Genomic DNA, 22295 nt, shown 5'->3' with positions numbered 1-22295 from the left:
TGCAGAAGGTGATTTTCCTTCAATAGCTCTAAGGACACAATAATTCGAAGAGTGGGGAGACAGAAACAAATAACCCCAAAACAGAGGTGATAAGTATAAAGGTCTGAATCCAGACCTAATTGAGTGCAATATGAACTGTGACAAAGACAATGTGAGTAATCAGCAAGTGAACATAAAAAATACATAAAAATGTAAAGGCCTGAACCCAGACCAAACTAAGTGCAATATGGATTGTGATGAAAACAATGTGCACATAATCAACAAGTTAACATAAGTGATGTATTCAACATAATAGGACTAACATGTCCTAAATAAAAAGGGCACAAAAAGCGCCGTGCAAAGAAAACTGACAAAATCAAAAAGCAAAAAAATATATGTGCAAAACTAATCATACATCATGCATGAAACTATAAATGCACCTTATAATTATTATTATTATACAGTATTTATAAAGCACCAATAGTTCGCTCAGCGCTGTACATTACAAAAGGGGGACAGAACATGTGACAGAACAATACAATGGAAAACATGAGGGGATTGAGGGCCCTGCTCTTTCGAGCTTACAATCTAGGAGTATAATCAGGATTGATGCCAGTGAAAAACACACAGTAGAAATAAACATGCGTCAATGAGCACAAAAATTATTAAAGCAACGTGATATATAACAAATAATGAGTGACCATCAAAATAAACCAAGTGATCATCAAATTGGTATAAAGTCCATGTAAATAGACCGCCAACTCCAAACGAACAAAGCAACTGGGTGAAATGAATGATAGATCCCTCACCGGCTAAAATGCCTCCTCACCTCCACACCAAGACCCCAAGGGGCCACACAGCTTTCAGGCCTCACACTCCCAGGGCCCTTAATAGATATCTAAGGTAATAGAATCACGTCAATCACAGGAATATGGCCTTCCTCACTGTATAACCGTAATGATTTCAGTAGTGTTGAAACTGGTAATCCTTTTCACAGGAACATCAGCCAGCTCAGACGCATTCCAGAGGAAAAAGAGAGAGCACTCCCATAGTGTAGTCATTTTAAAGCAAAAACTTTAATGGAGAAATGCCAAATGAACACTTATATCACATGAAATCAGGTTTATTTTGATGATCACTCATTTGTTATATGGCACTTTGCTTTAAATTTTTTGTGCTTATTGACGCACATTTATTATCACTGGCATCAATCCTGATTATAAGGTGCATTTTTAGTTTCATGCACCTTGTATAATTAGTTTTGCATATATATTTTTTTGCACAGACCTTTTTGTGCCGTTTTATTTAGGACGTGTTAGTCCTATTATGTTGAATACATCATTTATGTTCACTTGTTAAAATGTTGTTCACGTTGTTTTCATCACAATCCATATTGCACTTAGTTTGGTCTGGTTTCAGCCCTTTACATTTTTATGTATATGATGCATTTATAGTTTCATCCACCTTATAGTTTTGCACATATTTTTTGCCATTTGATTTTGGCAGTTTTCTTTGCACCGTGTTTTTTGTGCACCTTTATTTAGGACGTGTTAGTCCTATTATTATGTTGAATAAATTATTTGTTCACTTGTTGACTATTGTTCATGTTGTATTTCATCACAATCTATATTGCAGTTAGTTTGGTCTGGGTTCAGGCTTTTACATTTTTTATGTATTATTTATGTTCACTTGTTGATTAATATTCACGTTGTCTTTGTCACAGTTCATATTGCACCTAATTAGGTCTAGATTCAGGCCTTTATACTTATCGCCTCTGTTTTGAGGTTATTTTTTCTGTCTCCCCACTCTTCAAATTATTGTGTCATTAGTACTATTGATATTAGCGCAACACTTTTATTCAGTCATGCAACATTTTGCCCAACTAAGATTTTTATCAATTTTCGAGTCAGAGCTTTCGTTTGGTGGCATTTAATCACAACTGGGTTTATTTTTTGCTATATAAAAACAAACATTTTGGAGAAAAACTTTATAGTTTGTTATAAAGTTTTGCAAATAAATCTTTGTTTTTAAATTTAGGCCAAAAAGTATTCTGCTACATTTTGTTGCTATAAATAACCCAGATCGGCATATATTATTTAATCTGTATGAAAGTTAGTCTACAAACTATGGTATATATCTTTGAAAATTGATCAGTTTCTGACTGCCTATCTTATTTCTTGAGGCCCTAAAATGGACAGTATAAATATCCCCCAAATACCCCTTTTTGGAAAGTAAACAGTAGTAAGAGGCATAGCAAATTTTTTGAAGCTGTAATATTTGGAATACCATATGTGTGAGACATTACCAGCCTAACTGCAAAGAGGCCCAAAATCCAAGGAGCACTTGGAGACTTTCTAGAGTCATAAACTATACATCTAATTTCCTGACTGCCTATCACATATTTACATGCACCAGGACAGTGGAAACATCCACAAAATTACCACATTTTAGAAAGCAAACACCCCAGGGTATTGAAAAATGTTTTGAAAAATGCATAAAAATTTTTTTTTTCTAATGCACAGCATAGCCACACTTAGAATTACACCCTCAAAACACATTTATGCTTCTCCTCCTATGTATGGCAATACCACAAGTGTGAACATTTTTTCACAGTGTAACAACAAAGAGGGGCCAAAAATCCAAAGACAAACTTAAGGATTTCTAGAGGCATAAATTATGGTAAATGCAGTTGCCGATTATCGGCTGCACATTCCTGAGCGGGAGGAAAGTACTGCTGATAACTGGCAATTGTCAGAAAACAGATCGGCACCGATTATCAGTGCCCTGATGATCAATGGCCAGCAGTGCCACCCATCAGTGCTACCTATCAGTGCCCATCATTGTTGCATATCATTGCAGTATCATCAGTGCTGCCTATCCGTGCCACCTCATCAGTGCCTATCAGGAAAGGAGAAAAATTACATGTTTGCAAAATTTAATAGAAACAAAGAACATTTTTTCAAAATTTTTGCTATTTTCTTGTTTATAGCGCAAAAAATAAAATGCCCAGTGGCAAGTAAATACTATCAAAAGAAAGCTCTATTTGTTTGAAAAAAATTATAAAAATTTAATCTGGGTACGGTGTTGCATGACCGTGCAATTGTCATTCAAAAGTGCAACAGCGCTGAAAGCTGAAAATTGGCCTGGGCAGGAAGGGGGTATAAGTGCCCGGTAGGCAAGTGGTAAAACATGAACATTGTATTTGATTATATTTATTTGTACAATTACATTTGAGCCCCTGAAAATGGAGGGACTGTGTATAAAGATGGTTGCAGTTATTAAAATTTTTCTGCATTTCAAATTCATTTGAATTGTTTTATTTTGGTGGCATATAGAGCCAAAAGTGTGAAAATTGCGCCTGTGTCCAAATATATATGGCTCTAACTGGATGTCTATTGGAAAGAAGCAGCTACATGGAAACAGCCGCTGCTCTCAATCTGTCCGTGTTCATGCCTTGCATCGGCATTGATATGAGATTACCCTTGTACAGGGTACGCATTGATACGCCCTGTGTGAATGAGGCCTTATGGCAACACTGAAACTGGTGTAGCAGTGTTCAGGGACACTGACTGGATGCACAGGTGTGGTGAGTGCGTAAGAACCCATTTACACTTGTGGTTGAGGGATGGCAAAACCAAGTGGTTGAGCTGTAATCTATTGCCTCTCAACTAGACATGTGCAGAACAAACAAATTGGTTTAGTTTTGGACTGAATTAACTCCTTGGCGCTAAGTGCGTGCAAATATGCGGCCTCTCGGTGACTGGGCCTTGGGGCCGAGTGGCCGCATATTTGCGTACCCAATGTAAATAAAAGATGTGTAGACAGCGTGCACCCTGTGCGCTCCCGGCACATTTGCTGGCACCTCATGGAAAGGTTCCAATGGCTAGTTGCGGTTTAGAGCTTTCCGATCATATGACAGCCAATCACAGCGGTCACATGACCCTAAAACCTGCCCCGCCTCCCGGCGTCACAAACCCATTAAAGGACCAGGAGGCAGCACACTTTACACATAGTTAGGCACACACTTAACCCCTTGATCACCCTAGATGTTAACCCTTTTTCCATCCAGTGTCATTAGCACAGTGAGAATATATCACAGATCGCTGTATTAGTGCCATTGGTGATGTCAGTGGCAGTTAGCCAGTTCCCCTCAGCATCAGTTAGTGTCAGATTGCCCACCGCACTATTGCAGTCCCACTAAGAGTCACTGATCACCACCATTAGTAGTATAAAATAAATAAAATTTCCAGTATATATATATACACCATAGTTTGTAGGAACTATAACTTTCAAGCAAACCAATCAATATACAAGTATTGGGATTTTTTTTTTGCAAAAGATGTGTAGCAGAATACATTTTGGCCAAAATTTATGAAGAAATTGGACTTTTTTTATTGGATATGTTTTATAGCACAAAGTGAAAAAATATATTTTCAAAATGTTTGGTCTTTTTTCATTTTTATCACAAAATATAATACCCAGTGGTGATCAAATACCACCAAAATAAAGCACTATTTGCGTGAAAAAGATTATATAAATTTTGTTTGTGTACAGTATGACCGCGCAATAATCATTTAAAGTGTCTGTAAAGGCTCAAGGTTTTTTCAACATCATGCATGAAGGTAAAAAAACCTGTGTGCAGCAGCCCCCCTGCCCAATACTTACCTGAGCCCCATCGTGATCCAGTTCTTGGCTTTCTGGGAACTCCCCCTCCTCATTGGCGGAGACAGTAGGGGGAGCAATGGCTCACGCTGCTGTCAATCACAGCCAGTGAGGAGAGGTGGGCAGGGCTGAGCCCCAGCTCTGGGTGTGAATGGACTTGGAGAACAGTGGCTCAGGAGTGAACCTGAATGGGTGCCCCCATAGCAAGCTGCTTGCTGTGGGGGCACTCATCAGGAGTGAGGGGCCAGAAGCACTGGTGGGGTACCTGAGACGGATTGGGTGTAGGGTTGCCACCTCATCCCTTTGAAACCAAACACATTAATTACACAGGTTCTGTAGCTGATTAAGGTGGTAATTAAACTCGGTGCTTTATGTGCATTAAAGTGATTCTAAAGACTTATTTTTTTTGTAGGGAAAAAGATAACAAACATATCTATACATATCTGCTATGTGCAGGGGTTTTGCACAGAGCAGCCTGGATCCCAATATTCTTGAATCCCCTGCAAGCTTTCCTGGCCCCTCCCTCCAGTCTGGTGCCCCTACAACAAGCAGCTTGCTCTGGGCGTACCCACTGCTCTGTGTGTCCATTCACACATGGAGTTGTCTCAGCCCCGCCCCCTGTCTCTTCTCATTGGCTTACCTGCTGTGATTGACAGCAGTGGGAGCCAATGGCTCCCACTTCTGTCTCTGCCAAAGAGAAGAGGGAGTCCCGAGATAGATGAGACTCCCGGTTTGAGAGGGGTCTTAGGTGAGTATTAGGGGGGGCTGGGGGAAAGTTGCACACAGAAGTTTTTTTTACCTTCGTGCATAGAATACATGAAGGTAAAAAACCTTCAGTCTTTACAACCACTTTAAGTCAGTCACAGAACCAGTGTGATTAAGGTATATAAATAAAGGGATGGGGTGGCAACCCTAGATTGCACAGAGAAGGTATGACATGTTTATTTAAAAAGGAAAAAAAAATTGCCTTCAATATCACTTTAACCGCCTTCCCCCCGCCATATAAGGAAATGATGGACAGGCGGTGGTTTCCTCGTTCTGGGAGGACGTCATATGACGTCCTCCCACTCTAACCGCGCATGAGCGCCAATTGGTGGTGCGCTGTATCCCTCGGACACAGCGGATCACCGATCAGCGGAAAGAGCAGATTATGTCGGCTCTGTCATGTGATCAGCTGTGTCCAATCACAGCTGATCTCATGTAAATAGGGAAATGCTGGTTATCAGCATTCCTCTCCTCACGAGCTGTCACGCTGACAGCTCGTCCTCACGAGCTTTCACGCTGACAGCTTGTGAGGAGAGGAGAGCAGGTAATTGGCATTCCTCAGAGAGGATATCTACACTGATCATCAGGGCAGCCCCATCAGTGCCACCTGTCAGTACCCATCAATGCCACATAGTGCCTACCAGTACACATTAATGCCACATATCAGTGCCCCTCTGAGCTGCCTTTCAGTGCCAACTATCAGTGCTGTCACTCAGTGCCACCTATAAGTGCGCATCAGTGCTGCCTATTAGTGCCTGCCAGTGCCACCTATCAGTGCCATATAGGAGTGCTGCCTTTCAGTGCCCATCAGTGATGCCTGTCAATGTCCATCAGTGCCACCTACCAGTGCTGCCTATCAGTGCCAGCCAGTGCCACCTATCAGTGCCATATATCAGTGCTGCCTTTCAGTGCCCATCAGTGATGCCTTTCAATGCCAATCAGTGCCACCTACCAGTGCCTCCTATCAGTGCCCATCACTGCCTCCTATCAGTGCCCATCACTGCAGCCTCATTAGCTCACATCAGTGAAGGAGAAAAATGATTTATTTACAAAATTTTATAACAGAAACTAAAGGAAAAACTTTTTTTGTTTTCAAAATTTTCAGTTGTTTTTGGTTTGTTTAGCAAAAAATAAAAAACCCAGAGGTGATTAAATACCACCAAAAGAAAGCTCTGTCTAAAAAAAAAAAAGATAAAAATGTCATGAGTACAGTGTTGCATGATCACGCAATTGTCATTCAAAGTGTGACAGCTAAATATTGGCCTGGGCAGTAAGAAGATAAGTGTCTGGTATTGAAGTGGTTAAAGTAGCGCAGTGCTGTATAGTAAAAAGTGGTCTAATCATGCAGGGGATAAAATCTTCCAAAGCTGAAGTGGTTAATGAACAAACAAGTCAACAATACAGAACAAGGATGTGCAAAAGTCATATCATAGCATTCTTCCACTATTAATATTTGTAAGACAAACCGTGCCCTCAACTAAAATGTCTTCCCTTAGCTTCAACAAGGGCTTTACATCAGGGCCTGGCTTGTCCCCACTACTCTATGGTAGAGTGAGAAGCCGCTCTGCTCCCCGCCCTCCCAGTCATCTCTGTGGTCGCCCTGCTTTCTGTGGTACTGCGTTGAGAGCTCTGCAGCAGCCGCTGAGCGGACCAGGAGGAGGAGGAGGAGGAGCCGAGGCTGCTGGCTCATCAGCTCTAGTCATTTCTTTCTTTATCTACTATTCCACAAAAGCTTGCGGGGCTCCGGGGCCTGGCTATGGATACTCAAAAAGTAAGTGCTTTCCCATTCACCACTATGGAGGAATAGAAAGTTGGCAGAGCTCAGCCCTCCGCCCTGGCACACTTTAGCAGCCGGTGAAGTGTGAGTCGGGGAATAGGCGTTCATTCATTGAGGGGATGCTGGCTGGTGCAGAGCGGGCGAGGCTGGCCTGTGGGGACAATAGACACCATCCTCCTCACAGCATCCTGTGCATTGTGATAGACGGAGGGATGGATGGATGCTGGAATGGTATGGGCGTGGGGCGGAGGAGGGATGCTTAGCCTCATGTCTGCTCTTACCTAGCATTCAGCTAAATCCCACTGACAGACATCACCATACATAGACAGCTACACCCCCCCCCCATTCCTACACCCCCTCCCCATTCCTATACCCCCCCTAAAATGACTTAAGTCTTTGTAATACATTCAATATTAAGGTGTGCAATTCCCCATATACAGTGCATAGCTATGCAGGGGCTCCCTTTGCTGCCACCCACTTTTATTGACTACACTTTTACTAAGAGTTGTATAGGAAATTGAGGGAGCCCATTGTTTCCATCTTTGATCTGGGCGTGGAATGCCATAGAAAGGTTTACTGATGCTCCAGCAGTTTCCCCAGCATCATCTGTGGCCTTCATCCCACCCTGGCCTGGTGTCACTGCACACACACTGCATAGCGGGGAGCAGGTGGGCTCTGAGAAAACACTTCATTATTAAACCCTAGCCTGGTCCATCACAAACTGCAGGTTCACAATGTCATTGTACAGGAACTGCAACAGAATGGGGAACCACACCGAAATATGTTTAGGAGGCCTTAGTAGAGATGCTGTGATCAGGATGCACCTGATCAATCATTGATGGGGTGCTTTTTTTGGGAATGTATAACTCTTTATTTGTACATCATTGTGTTTACGTGTAATTATTACACAGGATTTAGATTTATTTATTTCTTACAGGTACTTATATAGTGCTGACAATTTACGTAGCTCTTTACATATATTGTACATTCACATCAGTCCCTAACCCTCAATGGGCGTGCAGTCTAAGGTCCCTAACTCACATTCATAAATTCACATACTAGGGACAATTTAGGCGAGATAGAATTAACCTACCAGTATATAACGCCAACAGTTTGCACAGCGCTTTACAAAATGAAGGTAGAAATTACAGTTTGGTACAATAGGAAACAGAGGGCCCTGCCCGCTAGAGCTTACAATCTAAGAGATCCCTATTTATTTATTTTTATAATTCTGACATTCCTCCCCTGCATGTAAAAATCATCTATTTTTTATTTTTTGCTAGAACACTACTTAGAACCCCCAAACATTATAGATTTTTTTTCAAACAGAAGCTCTAGAGAATAAAATGGTGGATGTTCAATATTTTTAATGTCGCATTATTTGCACATTGGTATTTCAAATGCAATTTTTTGGGGGAAATAAATACAGATTAATATGTTTTAATGTGCAAAAACACAATATAATAGTTTGGTAGAATATAAAAGATGATATTATGCCGAGTAAATACCAGAGTCACACTTTATAATTGCATATGCCCGTAGAATGGTGCCAAACTATGGTACCTAAAAATCTCCATAGGCAACACTTTAAAGTCTCTGCCCAAAAAAATTAAAAGAGAACAGCTACAAATACTGTAGTTGCTGACTTTTAATAAAAGGACACTTACCTATCCAGGTATCCACGATGTCCTCGCCCTCACCCAAGGCGATTCTTTAATTGGCTTCGGCTGCAGCTATCAGCATCTTGGGTGAGGGAAACCATCAGTGAAGCCTACCGGCTCCACAGCCATTTTCTTACTGCGCATGCACAAGCCATGCTGTGTGACTGGTACCACAGTCTTCTGGAAACTGTGTGTCCCAGAAGGCTGTGGGGGGAAGGAGGAGAGGCTTAGAGATCGCTGCAGTGATCTGACCTGAAATAGATGCACGTTCCTGTCAAAACCAGGTACCCGCTCCCCCCAAAAAAGTGCCAAAATGTAGCAGTGGAGGGGGGAGGATGCGAACAAGTGGAACATCCCCTTTTGGGTGAAGTTCCACTTTAAAAGCCTTTAGAGGTTACCAGTTTAGAGTTACCCGGGAGGTCTGGTGCTAGAATTATTGGTCTCACTAGAAGATTCGTGGTGATACCTCATGTGTGGTGTGAACACCGTTAGCCTATGCTTGCGCGACCTACGTATGCGTGCACCTTTGCACTCAAGAAGTAATCTACTTTATTGCTATCACAAGAGATGAAAAGCATCCCTTGTGATAGCACAGCCTGACATTTATGGAGAGATCTGGGGTCTATTAGACCCCAGAATTCTGCTCTGGACTCCAAACAGCCGATTAAATACAGATTGATCTGATGGGCTGCTTTAATGGCCGGCAGCCAGCCAGTAAACAAGAAACCGGAAGTGAGAAAGTACTTTTCACTTCTGGTTTCTTAGACCATAGAGATGATCGGGGGCCTTCCGGCCCCCGATCATCTCTATGGTAAGCCAGCGAGACCGCCAGCTGCAATCCCGGGTTCCCTAGTGGAACAGGTGAGAGCAGGAAAGGACTCCCTTCCACAGACTATGAAAGCAATCCAGTTGCTGAATTGCTAGGATTGCTTTTACAAAAAAAGAGAATCACTGGTCAAAAAAAAAAAAAAAAAGATACAGGGGCATTGCCTGTAGCTGCAGGCATCATCCTGGTATAACCACTGCAACTAAAGGTTGGGTGGCAAGCGGTTAACCAATGCACATATATAGGTAGCAAGTCAATATGAATTCAATATATCCATTATATATAAAAGATACAACAGTAAGTACACTTGACCATTCACATATAATGCATAGGCAGCAGAATAAGCCATATCAGTGAGCATAAGAACCAGAACAGATGTGCCACAAGGCTCAGATACCAGGAGAGCTCTGTAGCACATCTGTGCATGTGTCGGATTCCCCAGGTATCTGTGTACACACATGGTTTCCTACGCAAACACTGCAACTGTTGAGTCTTAAAAAAATTCTGTCTTTGCACATGCTTGTTAAATCACCTGCGCATGTGTAGATGTGCCGATGGGCTCTGCCAGGACCCTAAGGCTGGGTAGAGCCCTTGGGTACATCTGTGCATGCACTAAAATGGTGGCATCTGAGGGGCAGAGACACCTGGGAGGAAGGCTTTACTTCTGGCAAATATCCTCTTGATAGTCAAAATAACATAACTTGATTTTAATTTTAAGACCTGTTTGAAGATTAAGTTCACCTTTGGAACATGTTACATGCTAGACCTGTAATTACATGTAACACACTCCAGCTTGTACCCCTCTCACTCCTCCTCACCCCTTTCTCTGTGACAGTGGGCAGGGGATCTTCTCTCAGCACCTGCTGCCACATTTTAAGAATGGCACAGCTGTGCAGTGCACCACCCACACAGCCTTGTCACTCATTCACAACAGTCTGTGAATTACTGAACTACAAGTCCCGTCTGGCACTTCAATTGATGCCTTGTATTTCTCAATGAACTAGTAGGGCTCTGATGAGCACCCTCCTAGTTCATTGACACATCCTCCAGCTTTCCAACAGAAAGCCCATATGGAAGTACAGGCAGAAAGCTGGAGTAAGACCGGCCATACGTGGGTCGAAATTCGACCGATTTTTCATCCAAAAATCGGACCTAAGAATAATTGGACGATTTTTGCTCTGTTAGTGGGTCAATGGTACCAGCCGATTTTTGTGGTTCCTCCCCTTTTCGGTGATAGGGCATGTTGGAAAATTCGTGAAAAATTACCGATTTTTGACTCAATGATGGTCAAATTGTACGATCGTTTTTTTCCAAAAAGAATATGCTGTGACCTGGAAGGAACAGAAGTTTTGCCTGTTATATGGGGTGAACTTTATGACTTGGTCGGCCGATTTTCGAAATCATTGATGTCACCATAGGATTACCGGAGTGAACTACGTTTTAGATTTCCGGACAAAAAAACTTTCGGAATTCGAACTGTGTATGGCCTGCATAAGTGTCTGCAGGAGCCTGACATACCCTGTAAATGTTTTCTGCAAACATTTGTGCATTCATTTTTTCCTAAAAAGGTGAACTTACCCTTTAAAGTTGTGAATCATTTTCCCTAATTTGACAGTTAGTTGCAGTCACACACAGGCACCGCAATTTTTAGGCTTATTTTTTTTTTTGCATGCATATACAGGCAAGTACTATAAGTAGCTTATGTAGTTTTCGTAGATTCGGGCATCAAGCTACAGGTGCCTGAGCACTCATATGAACAGGCATTAATGGAATACATGGGATTTAGGATGGTAAGTATTTTAGAGCTTTGAGCTACAAAATGCTCAGATGTGAATGAGACCTACGCTTCCCTACACCTAACTACCTCACTACACCTAACTATTCTTTCTAATTGTTCCTGTTCCCAATTGTATGCTCAGTTGTCTTACGCTCTATGCCATACACTCAAATAAGTACATCAGGCGAAAGGGAAAAAAAACAAAAAAAAAACTTGAAAACTAATGCAGCCACCATATTTAGGAATTGGTAAACTGCAATACATTACATTTTTGTTTTTGGGTTTAGATACGTTTTAAAAAGGACACACTGCAGGCAAACCATTTGTAAAGAAGCACTAATATTCAATGGAATAAAAACAAGTCAGCATCAAATGTTGATAAAAGATCTAAATATACACAATATAGAGTCAAAGTAAAGTCAAATTGATATACACTGTTTCTGCTGTCAGACAGGATGCGATTCCTGTTCAAATTGCATGTGGTTTTTCCACTGCTCCTGTGTGAACCCAGGCTTGTCATAGTAGCGGTGCGGGAAACCTCCTTGCACCATTCCCATGCTGAGTGGGCATGTGGGCATCTGGAGGCAGATGCTCTGGATTCTCAGCTGTAGGAGAGGAGAGAAATCCCACAGCTTTCTCTCCTCTCCTTGCAGGGATGACAGTTTGGGCTGGAGGGCTTTTGATTGGTCAGTAGCTTCACATGGACAGTGATAACCAATCAAGTTTTCTAGCCCATACTGTCATCCCTGCAAGGAGAGGAGAGAAAGCTGCTTTACAGGTCTGGGGATTTGAAATCCCCACAGCTTTCTCTCCTCTCCTTGCAGGGATGACTACTGTGTACTATGACAAGCCTGGGCTCACACAGGAGCAGTGGGGAAACCACTTGCGATTTGGACAGGAATCGCAATCCTGTTCAAATCGCATGCTATTCTTTGTGGTGCAGTTCGCATTCATACAATTTGTATTAACGCAAATCGCACCGCAAAGTATTGGTACTTGGTATCAGCAAGTACTTGACTGAAAGTATCTGTACTCGTACACGTATGGGTGCATCCTTAGTAAAATCGGTAGTCAGAGCCCCAGTTTTACCACCATTTTGCCAGCCATCTGAACTGTCACAATAAAACTGACAGGACTGTATACATGCTGCAGTCATTGCATTGAGGTCAATGGGACCATGATAACGACACGGAAGTGTCAAGCGTTATTCGATTAAAAAGGACTAATATCAAACAATGAGACAGTAAAATTCTTATCTATATAAGTGGAGCTAGTTTAGTTAGCTCAGTAAACTGAGATAATGTGTCATATCCAGCAGCTGTTCCATGGGAGAAGGCTTACCTGCAGCTTTCCACAGCACTTTAAAATAGAATAGGTGCATTATAGCAGGCGGTGACCCTGGAAGGATCTTCTGACTGTGTTACACATACTTTTTATAGAAGGTGAAGAATGCAGTTTCATGACCTTAGTTATATATACATCCAGCAGTAGATATCATAGCATATGCAGCAGGCTATCGGCTAGTCTTTGTTCATGACTACTTAGACTCCACAAATTAAATTGCTGCTTGGTTTATTTTATGTGATGTAACAATGTTTTTTATGTAGACAGGTTTACATAAAATGGATTAAGCAGAATGCTAGAGTAGTTTAGGAGAAATTCACTTGAAAGTTTTTTAGGTGTGGCAAGATGCTGATGAGATCATCCCTTTTGTTCCCTCTCTTATCTGTTTTTGCCAGTGTTTTCACTGTCGGCACATGTGCAAGCAGCAAAACCCGATTGGCTCCTTGTGCTGACCCTCCCTTTCCCAGTGGCATTGTTGCTATTAGAGGGTTACATGAGGATTGTATCAAGGCAAATTTGGAAACATGTTAGTAACATTTAAAGTATACTGTGTATAAGTATATGTTATAAAGTATATGACTACAGTCATAGATGCTTTTTTATGTCTGTCTGTGTTCATCTTTTACGTTGTTACAAAACCTTCTACTAGAAATGACATATTGAATTTGGCATATATGCGCCTGTATTGTAATTTATTTGCTGTAACGATGGTTCACTATACACACGATCTTAGACTTTAGTGTGGTGTACTGCTCATTTGTCTAGTGCTGTCATTAGGGCTAGTCAGGATCAGTGTAATTAGAAGGAATACCTTCCTCTGTCTTCCCTTCTTCCATTGTTTTCCTTACTTGCCATGTGGTGCAAACCAGACATAAAGCAACATCCTTAATACAGTAATATGATCTTATTTTATCTCATATTGGGGTTGACTTACTAAAGCTAAATAGACTGTGAACTTTGCAAGTGCAGTTTCACTTTGCAAAGGCAATTGCTTTAGAGCTCAGCAAATGAGGCTATGGTCTGCTGATTTACATCATCCAATCATGTACAGTACAAACAAAAATGCTGTTTTTTTTATTTTCCTTGTGTGTGTTTAGGTACAGTGCCTTGAAAAAGTATTCATACCCCTTGAAATTTTCCACATTGCAACCAAAAACGTAAATTTTATTGGGATTTTATGTGATACACCAACACAAAGTTGCACATAATTGTGAAGTGGGAGGAAAATGATAAATGGTTTTCAATTTTTTTTACAAATAAATATCTGAAAAGTGTGATGTGCATTTGTATTCAGCCCCCTTTACTCTGATACCCCTAACTAAAATCTATTGGAACCAATTGCTTTCAGAAGTCACTTAATTAGTAAATAGAGTCCACCTGTGTGTAATTTAATCTCAGTATAAATACAGTTGTTTTGTGAAGCCCTCAGAGGTTTGTTAGTGAACAAACAGCATCATGAAGGCCAGGGGACACACCAGACAGATCAGGGATAAAGTTGTGGAGAAGTTTTAAAACAGGGTTAGGTTATAAAAAAAATATCCGAAGCTTTGAACATCCCATAGAGCACTGTTCAATCCATCATCTGAAAATGGAAAGAGTATGGCACAACTGCAAACCTACCAAGACATGGCCATCCACCTAAATAGACAGGCAAGGAGAGCATTAATCAGAGAAGCAGCCAAGAGGCGTATTGTAACTCTGGAGGAGCTGCAGAGATCCACAGCTCAGGTGGAAGAATCTGTCCTCAGGACAACTATTAGTTGTGCACTCCACAAATTTGGCTTTCTAGGGAGAGTGGCAAGAAGAAAGCCATAAGAAGTCCTGTTTGCAGTTTGCAAGAAGCCATATGGGGGACACAGTAAAACATGTGGAAGAAGGTGCTCTGGTCAGATGGGACCAAAGTTAACTTTTTGGTCTAAAAGCAAACTGCTATGTGTGACGAAAAACTAACACTGCACATCACCCTGAACACACCATCCCCACCGTGAAACATGGTGGTGGCAGCATCATGTTGTGGGGATGCTTTTCTTCGGCAGGGACAGGGAAGCTGATCAGAGTTGATGGGAAGATATATGGAGCCAAATACAGGGCAATCTTAGAAGAAAACCTGTTAAGAGTCTGCAAAAGACTAGACTGTTGCAGAGGTTCACCTTCCAGCAGGACAACGACCCTAAACATACAACCAGAGCTACAATGAAATGTTTTAGATCAAAGCATATTCATGTGTTAGAATGGCCCAGTCAAAGTCCAGACCTAAATCCAATTGAGAATCTGTGGCAAGACTTGAAAATTGCTGTTCACAAACGCTCTCCATCCAGTGTGACAGCTTGAGCTATTGTACAAAGAAAAATGGGAAAAAATGTCACTCTAGATGTGCAAAGCTGGTAGAGACATCCCCAAAAAGACTTGCAGCTGGAATTGCAGCGAAAGGTGGTTCTACAAAGTATTGATTCAGAGAGGCTGAATACAAATGCACAACATACTTTTTCAGATATTTATTTGTAAAAAATGCTGAAAACCATTTATCATCTTCCTTCCTCTTCACAATTATGTGTCACTTTATGTTGGTCTATCACATAAAATCCCAATAAAATATATTTGCGTTTTTAGTTGTAACATAACAAAATGTGGAAAATTGCAAGGGGTATGAATAGTTTTTCAAGGCACTGTATTCTTTGCAAAGTGAAGTTTCACCTAATTTACATAGCTCTGGAGCAACTGCCCTTGCTGAGTAACTGCACCTGCAAAGTGCACAGTCTATTTGCCTTTTAGTAAATCAATCCCATTATGTTCTGTACAATGTTTGGGAGGTGGTGACTGGTAGGATAGGACCTGGTGCAGGCAAACTTTGAAACCACTCCAAGTTAGGCAGAGCCAGCTGAGTGTAGGAACCTGGTGAGATTTCCAGAACAAGCTTGTAGAATGTGCACACCCCTTCAGGTCTCTCCACCTTTTACCAGACCATACAAAGCAATACACAACTGAGTATTGGGTACTCTTCTAAAGAACTGAAGACAATTCTGTAACTACCCCATGGAGAAAAAAAGAATGTCCCCAAATCAGAACCCTGTTTTTAACCTCTTGGAATAATGATTTCATTAGTTAAATAAGCATTATGTGATTCTTCAAAAATCAACTTTCACATTCTTGCCTCACTTACCTAGGTGTCACAACCAAGTGCTTTCTGCAGAGTGTTGCAGAAACGCAGTACAGTCCATTTAACATTATTTTCCTATGGGACATGTTTACACCTATGCGTTTTCACCTGGTGCGTTTTTTGGAAAGGGTCAGGGACTTTTTTTAACTCAAAAAGTTGTGGTTTTGTTTCTATAAACTTCAATAGAAACGCTGCAGAAAAGCAGGTGTGTTTTGCATCAAAAACAAGATTAAAGAAAAAAAAAAAGGAAAAATACATCACAAACGCAAGTGCAAAAACAAAACGCAATGCAGAAATGACTCAAACGCTACCTTCATAGCTGTGAATCTAGCCTATATAACAGCTCTGTGGAGCTCCAGGTGGGCAGTCTGTCACGGACCCCCTGCTACTGACTTCCCACTAGGGAAGCATAAAGTTTTATTGGCTTGTGTGGTATGATAGAGTACTAGCTGGTAATAACTGTGTATATCAGTACAGACAAAAAAAAGTCTGTACATAGAGCTCTGCAAACCAAGTACATTTCCCCATGTTGTATCCCTTTAACAACCTTGGATGTACAGAAAAGTATGTTGCCAAGTCCTGTTGTGGACTGCCAAAGTACATGAATGCAGGAGTTTTGGTGTGCTTTCAGAAAGTGCAACACACTGGCAGAATATAATTGAAGTCTATGCCAGAGTGCAGCTAACCCAGGAAAGTTGCAGATGCACTGCACCCACAGTGCAGGTAAACTGCAGCACATCAGTGTGAAAGCAGCCTTGTAGAGGGCTCAGAACAGTAATTGTTCATTTACATTTGCAGTTGGTGGTAAATCCCCATAGTTGAAGTGTTACTAAACCCACAACAGTAAAATCAGTCTGTATATGCAGTAATGCATGCTTGTTATACTCACTGTGGAACCTAAGGGGTTATTCCTCTGCATTGTGTTAATGTTTGATCCTGTCTTCTCTGATCCTCCCCTTCTTCCACGTTCCCTATTTCATCCTCATAGAACAGAGCCTCAGGGATGCTCTGCACATGCTCAGTTTGGTATGTACTGCTAGAGAGTTTTTTTATTTTTCTTGGGAGAGTGCATGTGATCAGCACAGGGTCAATCAGCACTGTCCAGAGAGAGGGTCAGGGGTTATGCAATCTCATAGGGCAGTGAGAGGAGACTGAAAACTCCTCCCTACAAGCTTTAACCAGTGCTCAGATGGACACTGATAGAAGTCACAAGACTGCTCTAACTGCTGATGAGAAAAGGTATTTAGCAGTTTATATTTACTAAAATAATTGCACTTCATGTCTTGTGTGCTGTGGGAGACCAGATATAGTGAATGCAGGGTCCTGGGTTTAGTAACTCTTTATGTTGTGTTTTTACTACCCCCACCCCAACCACACACCCCCTTCAGCTGCAGTTGCCAGGGGTGTACATATGGTGCAGCTGCAGCAGGAGTTATACACCTTGTCATGTTTGGTGGGTGTAGCACCTGCCAAGCATGAACCATTCAGGTGAAGGAGACCTCCTCACCACCTGAATAAACCAATGATTGCTGTGCAGTGCACGCGATTGCGAGACAGGAGTACGGCAATTAAAAGGTTTAAATCAGGTGTGAAGAGGCGACACTGTGCCCAGTGATTTGCCTGCTAACCAGTTGTTCAGGTAGATCACCACCTCTTTAAGGTTGCCTACCCCTGCTTTAATAGATTCTCTGCATTAAAGCGGAGTTTCACCTGAAAAAAAAAATAAAGTCAGCAGCTACAAAAACTGTAGCTGCTGATTTTTAAAATACAGACAGTTGCCTGTCCCTCGGTCCAACGGTGTCCTTTCCACCACTGGTTTCACCAGCCATCTTCTCTCCCTGGTGCCGGCATCTTCAGCTTGCGGCTTCACTGTCAAGTGCCCACACCTGTGAATGGCCCTGTAGTCTTCTGGGATCGGTCACGTGTCCCAGAAAACTACGGGGAGGGAGGGGGGAGGACAACTTCCGCTTCCAATCGCCTAGGCGATTGCAGCGGAAGTGGGAGCGGGTACCTGTCAAATTCGGGTACCCGCTCCCCCCTGCTCCCCAAAGGTGCCAATCCTTAATGAGGAGCAGGGGACAAAGCCTTAAAGCAGAACTTCACCTTTTGGGTGGAACTTCCATTTAAGGTAAAAAAAACCTTCTATTGTCGGCTCCCCAGCCCACCCAAATACCTACCCGAGGGGCTCTGCTCTCTCTCTCCCCCTCCACACTGGCCAGGCCACACTGTGCATGCCTATAAACACACACAGCCCAGCTCAAGAATGAACCTGCAAGTGTGCCAGCATAGGAAGCGGCTTCCTATGGTGACACATGAAGAAGAGGGGGAGCCAAGAGCACTGTTGAGGAACCTGCAATACCATTGCACAGAGCAGGTGAGTATGACATGCCTGTTATTATAAAGATAAAAAATTATATATATAAAACTTTACAATCGTGTTAACATACCAAAAGAGAAACTAAGAAGTCCTTTGTCAGGGATTACAGTCACTTTAACAAAAGCTCTTACAATGCTCTGTCTTTTAGGTTGAGAGATCCAGTATCTGCAGCTAACTTCAAAGCTCTCTTCCTAGAGTAGTTTTAGTGAGGATGCTGCAAACTTATTTTAAATGGCAGCCCAATACAAAGACACTGACATTCTCATGTCAAAATGTTTAAAATTTGGTCTCCATTTTATGAGAGTCTGTGACTTGTTTATTAGATGCAAACTGCATAGAGCTTACAGATTGCTCCACCATGGTGGAACCCACTGTCCCATCAGCAAGCAACTACATACGTGAACTCCACTCAGGCCTGACCAATGCTAAGACATACAGTACTCAATATAGAATCTCTGCACCCATTTGAATTGGTTTACGGTATTGCAACATCTATGTATCAGAGACCGTTTTTGTGGAAATAAGATAATGTTGGATCACATGGAAAATAAGGTGAGCCGCTTGATGATAACTAGAGATGAGCGAATCGAACATGACGAAGTGGAATTCGTTCCGAAGATTTGGAAAAATTCTATTCGCGACGAATCCGAAGATTAGCAAACTTCGGATGCACGAATCGAATTTTCCCAAAAATGGCGGCGACATGTGTGGCGACGGAGAAAATGGACAGAGAAGATGGGGCGGGGATCTCTGGGAAGGCGCGCAGACAAGGCGCGCTGACCCATAATGCATTCATGACATGTGATCGCATTAGCCAATCAGCAGCCAGCCAGCACTGTGTAATGGTGGAGCTATAAATCGTGGCCATCTTAGAATTCTCCATTAGCCTCCGGTCATTCAAGAGAGACAGACCTGTGTGTATTAAGGGACAGAGTTAGGGCCACAGAGACTTTAGGGCCACAGAATCGTTACTCAGGGACACAGAATCGTTACTTAGGGCCACAGCTATCAAAGAATCGAAAATTTAAAGTGACATACACCCTTTTTTTTTTGGTGGCTGTCGTGCACAGTTGGTGCTGCAGTTTGCCGATTGTGCAAAATAAACTGACTTTCTGCTTCACAACTACTATTGTACGTTCAAAGAGTTAAATCCATTTACACGCCGGCTGGCGGTAATATTTTTTGGGTGATTAGTGCATTCCAGTGACACAAACGTACAGTTTCCAGCCAACGGCAAGCTGCAATTGACCGATTGTGTACAATAAATTGACTTTCTGCTTCACAACCACTATTGTACGTTCAAAGAGTTAAATCCGGTTTTATTTTTGGGGTGCTTATTGAATTAAAGAGTATGTCAGACAACACGCAGAGGAGGCAATGTTTCAGGAGCGAGCAGACGTGGCAGCAGAGGAAGGGGTCGAGGCAGCACTAGTCGCAGCCAGAGGCCAGTGCTCCCGGTGTCATCCAGCGGTCGTGTCTCCACCGACAACCCTGCCGTCATCGATTGGTTGACTCGGTCATCTTCCTCTTCCCAGGTCACCTCTTACACCTACAGCCAACGGTCGGTGGGTACGTCAGACACAACCGTTAGTTGGCATGGCCCGGGAGCAAGCCCACTGAAATCACGTGTCCTCGACCTGCCCCTGTCCTTTGGTGTTCCCTCACCAAGCGAAGTATCGCATGCTGTGGGCTCAGCCCCACTGTACAGTGAGGAAGAGCTAACAGAGGGTGGTCAGGAACGGGGGGAGACATCCGCCTCTTCAGCAGCCAGGCGAAGAAGTACTGGTGAGGAGAGTGGCTCGGTAGCCGGTCTAGAGACAGGTCTGTCTCCTGACCCACACGCAGCCGAGGGGGCTAGTAGTGACGCGGAGACCCTAATTGATGATGATGAGGCTGATCGCACTTGGCAGCCTCGTCGTCATCAGGCTATTGCTTCCGCATCATCAGGAGAAGAGGGTGCCAGCTTGCCAGCGAGCAAAACAGTCGGTGGGTTGCCCAGGAGGCAGCAGGGTCGCAGCAGTGTCAGTGGAGCCAAACGGCCACGGAGTAGAGCACCAGCTCCACTGCAGCCTACCACCACGGCCAGTAGTGGTGCCGGTGTACACGGAGGAAGTAGCAGTCAGCCAGTGAGGAGTAGCGGGGGCAAAGTTTCCTACTCGGCGGTGTGGCAATTTTTCGTCAAGCCGCCCGAGGAAGTAAACGTAGCCGTATGTCGACTATGTGGCCAGAAAGTCAAGCGTGGCCAGGGGGCCAATGTTGGGACTACAGCGTTGCGTCAGCATATGCAGCGTCGCCATTCGGTGGCCTGGGAAAACCGTGATAAAGATACGGCGGTTCTGCCTGCCCCAGCCCCCGCTCCATCACCCGCTCCGTTACTTGCTCCGTCACCCGACGTCAATCGCCCTCTATCAGCCAGTCAAGGCTCCAACACCTCTGCTGAGGGGAGTTGTCGCTCGTTGGCATCTTCCGCTCGTGCCAGCCCTGCATTCACATGTAGAAGACATGGTGGGCCAGTCTTTGAGCATGTCGGTCTCTGCCAAAGTGCACGGCAGCGCTGACATGTGGAGCTGTAACTACGGTCAGGGACAGTACATGTCATTTACGGCCCACTGGGTGAACGTGGTGCCGGCACAGCCGCACCAGCAACTTGGACAGGTCACGCCGCTTTTGCTGCCACGTTTGCACGTCCTTGGTCCAGCAAAGATGTCCGCCTCTACCACCTCTTCTTCCGCCGTGTCCTCAGCCGCCACCCCCGTGCCAAGTCCCATTACCCGACCGGCATATCACATGTGCAGGGCGCAACGGTATCACGCTGTGCTGCACCTGGTATGCCTTGGCGAACGTAGTCACACAGGGGAGGAACTTCTGAGTGTAATGAACAGAGAAATCGACAGATGGCTGTCTCCGCGCAAACTGAAAATCGGAACCATGTTGACCGACAACGGAAAGAACATGGTGTCTGCTCTGCGTCAAGGAAGGTTGTGCCATGCATGGCTCACGTGTTCAATCTGGTTGTCAAGCGGTTCCTAAAATCCACCATCCCACTGCAAGACATCCTTAAAATGTCACGTAAACTTTGCATGCATTTCAGCCATTCCTACACCGCAAAGCACACCCTCCTTGAGCTGCAGCGGCAGAACGGAATTCCACAGCATCGCCTGATCTGCGACGTTGCAACAAGGTGGAATTCAACCCTACATATGTTAGACCGCCTTTACGAACAGCGAAAGGCCATCACCGATTTCCTGATGTTACAAGCGGATAAAGGTACTCCCCTGTGTAACTTAGATGTCAGCCATTGGCAGCTCATGCGTGACACCTGCCGCTTGCTCAGGCCCTTTGAGGAGGCCACGCTATTCGTGAGTCGGCAGGACTATGGGATGAACGACGTCATTCCTCTGTTGCACGTCCTGGAACAAATGCTGTTAACAATGGCTGGTCAGGGTGCGGTAGACGTGGCGCACAGATCTCAACGCCACATGACCCCTGTGGGGGCAGGACAGGAAGAAGAGGAGGAGGTAGAGGAGGACATTGGTGCTCAGGAATTATTGAGTGAAATGGGTGGTTTTTCCACTCAGCGGACAGGAGTGGAGGAGCAGGAGCATCTGGTAGAGGAGGAGGAGGAGACAGAGGACCCAGATGCACCGTGGCAGTATGCTGTGGAGATGGAGGCAGGGAGTCCCTCGCATTCCTTGGCACAAATGGCCCATAGCATGCTCGGTTGCTTGCGTAGCGACAGCCGAATAATAACCATCAGACAGAGGGATGACTTTTGGCTGTCCACCTTGTTGGACCCTCGCTACCGTTCAAAAATGGTGGCCTTTTTCACACCTGCTGAGAGGGAGGCCAAAATAAAGTACTATAACTACAACCTATGTAGTCAGTTGGTCTCTGCCTTTCTGCGCCAACGTCCATCCTCAGACACTGTGGGCCCTGTGCGCTCGCATTCCACTGCCATGGCAGCAGGGGA

General features: G+C 43.7%; 1 protein-coding gene across 4 annotated transcripts in view; it reads left to right on the top strand.

Moving 5' to 3' along the window:
* Positions 1–7012: 7012 nt before the first annotated feature.
* Positions 7013–22295, top strand: part of FSD1L (fibronectin type III and SPRY domain containing 1 like) — a 129599-nt gene continuing 114316 nt past the window's right edge. For all 4 annotated transcript variants that reach the window (XM_089682618.1, XM_089682616.1, XM_089682615.1 and 1 more), the window contains exon 1: positions 7013–7177. In XM_089682618.1, coding sequence (XP_089538744.1) covers positions 7163–7177 — 15 coding nt within the window. In that variant the 5' untranslated portion in view covers positions 7013–7162. The remainder of the gene's footprint in view (positions 7178–22295) is intronic.

The sequence above is a fragment of the Staurois parvus genome, unplaced genomic scaffold, assembly GCF_062004578.1.
Source record: "Staurois parvus isolate SC_StPar_1 unplaced genomic scaffold, SC_StPar_1.0 ptg000292l, whole genome shotgun sequence".
Classification (NCBI taxonomy): domain Eukaryota; kingdom Metazoa; phylum Chordata; class Amphibia; order Anura; family Ranidae; genus Staurois; species Staurois parvus.
The sequence above is the reverse complement of the archived record's forward strand: the minus strand, read 5'-3'. Positions and strand labels throughout refer to the sequence as shown.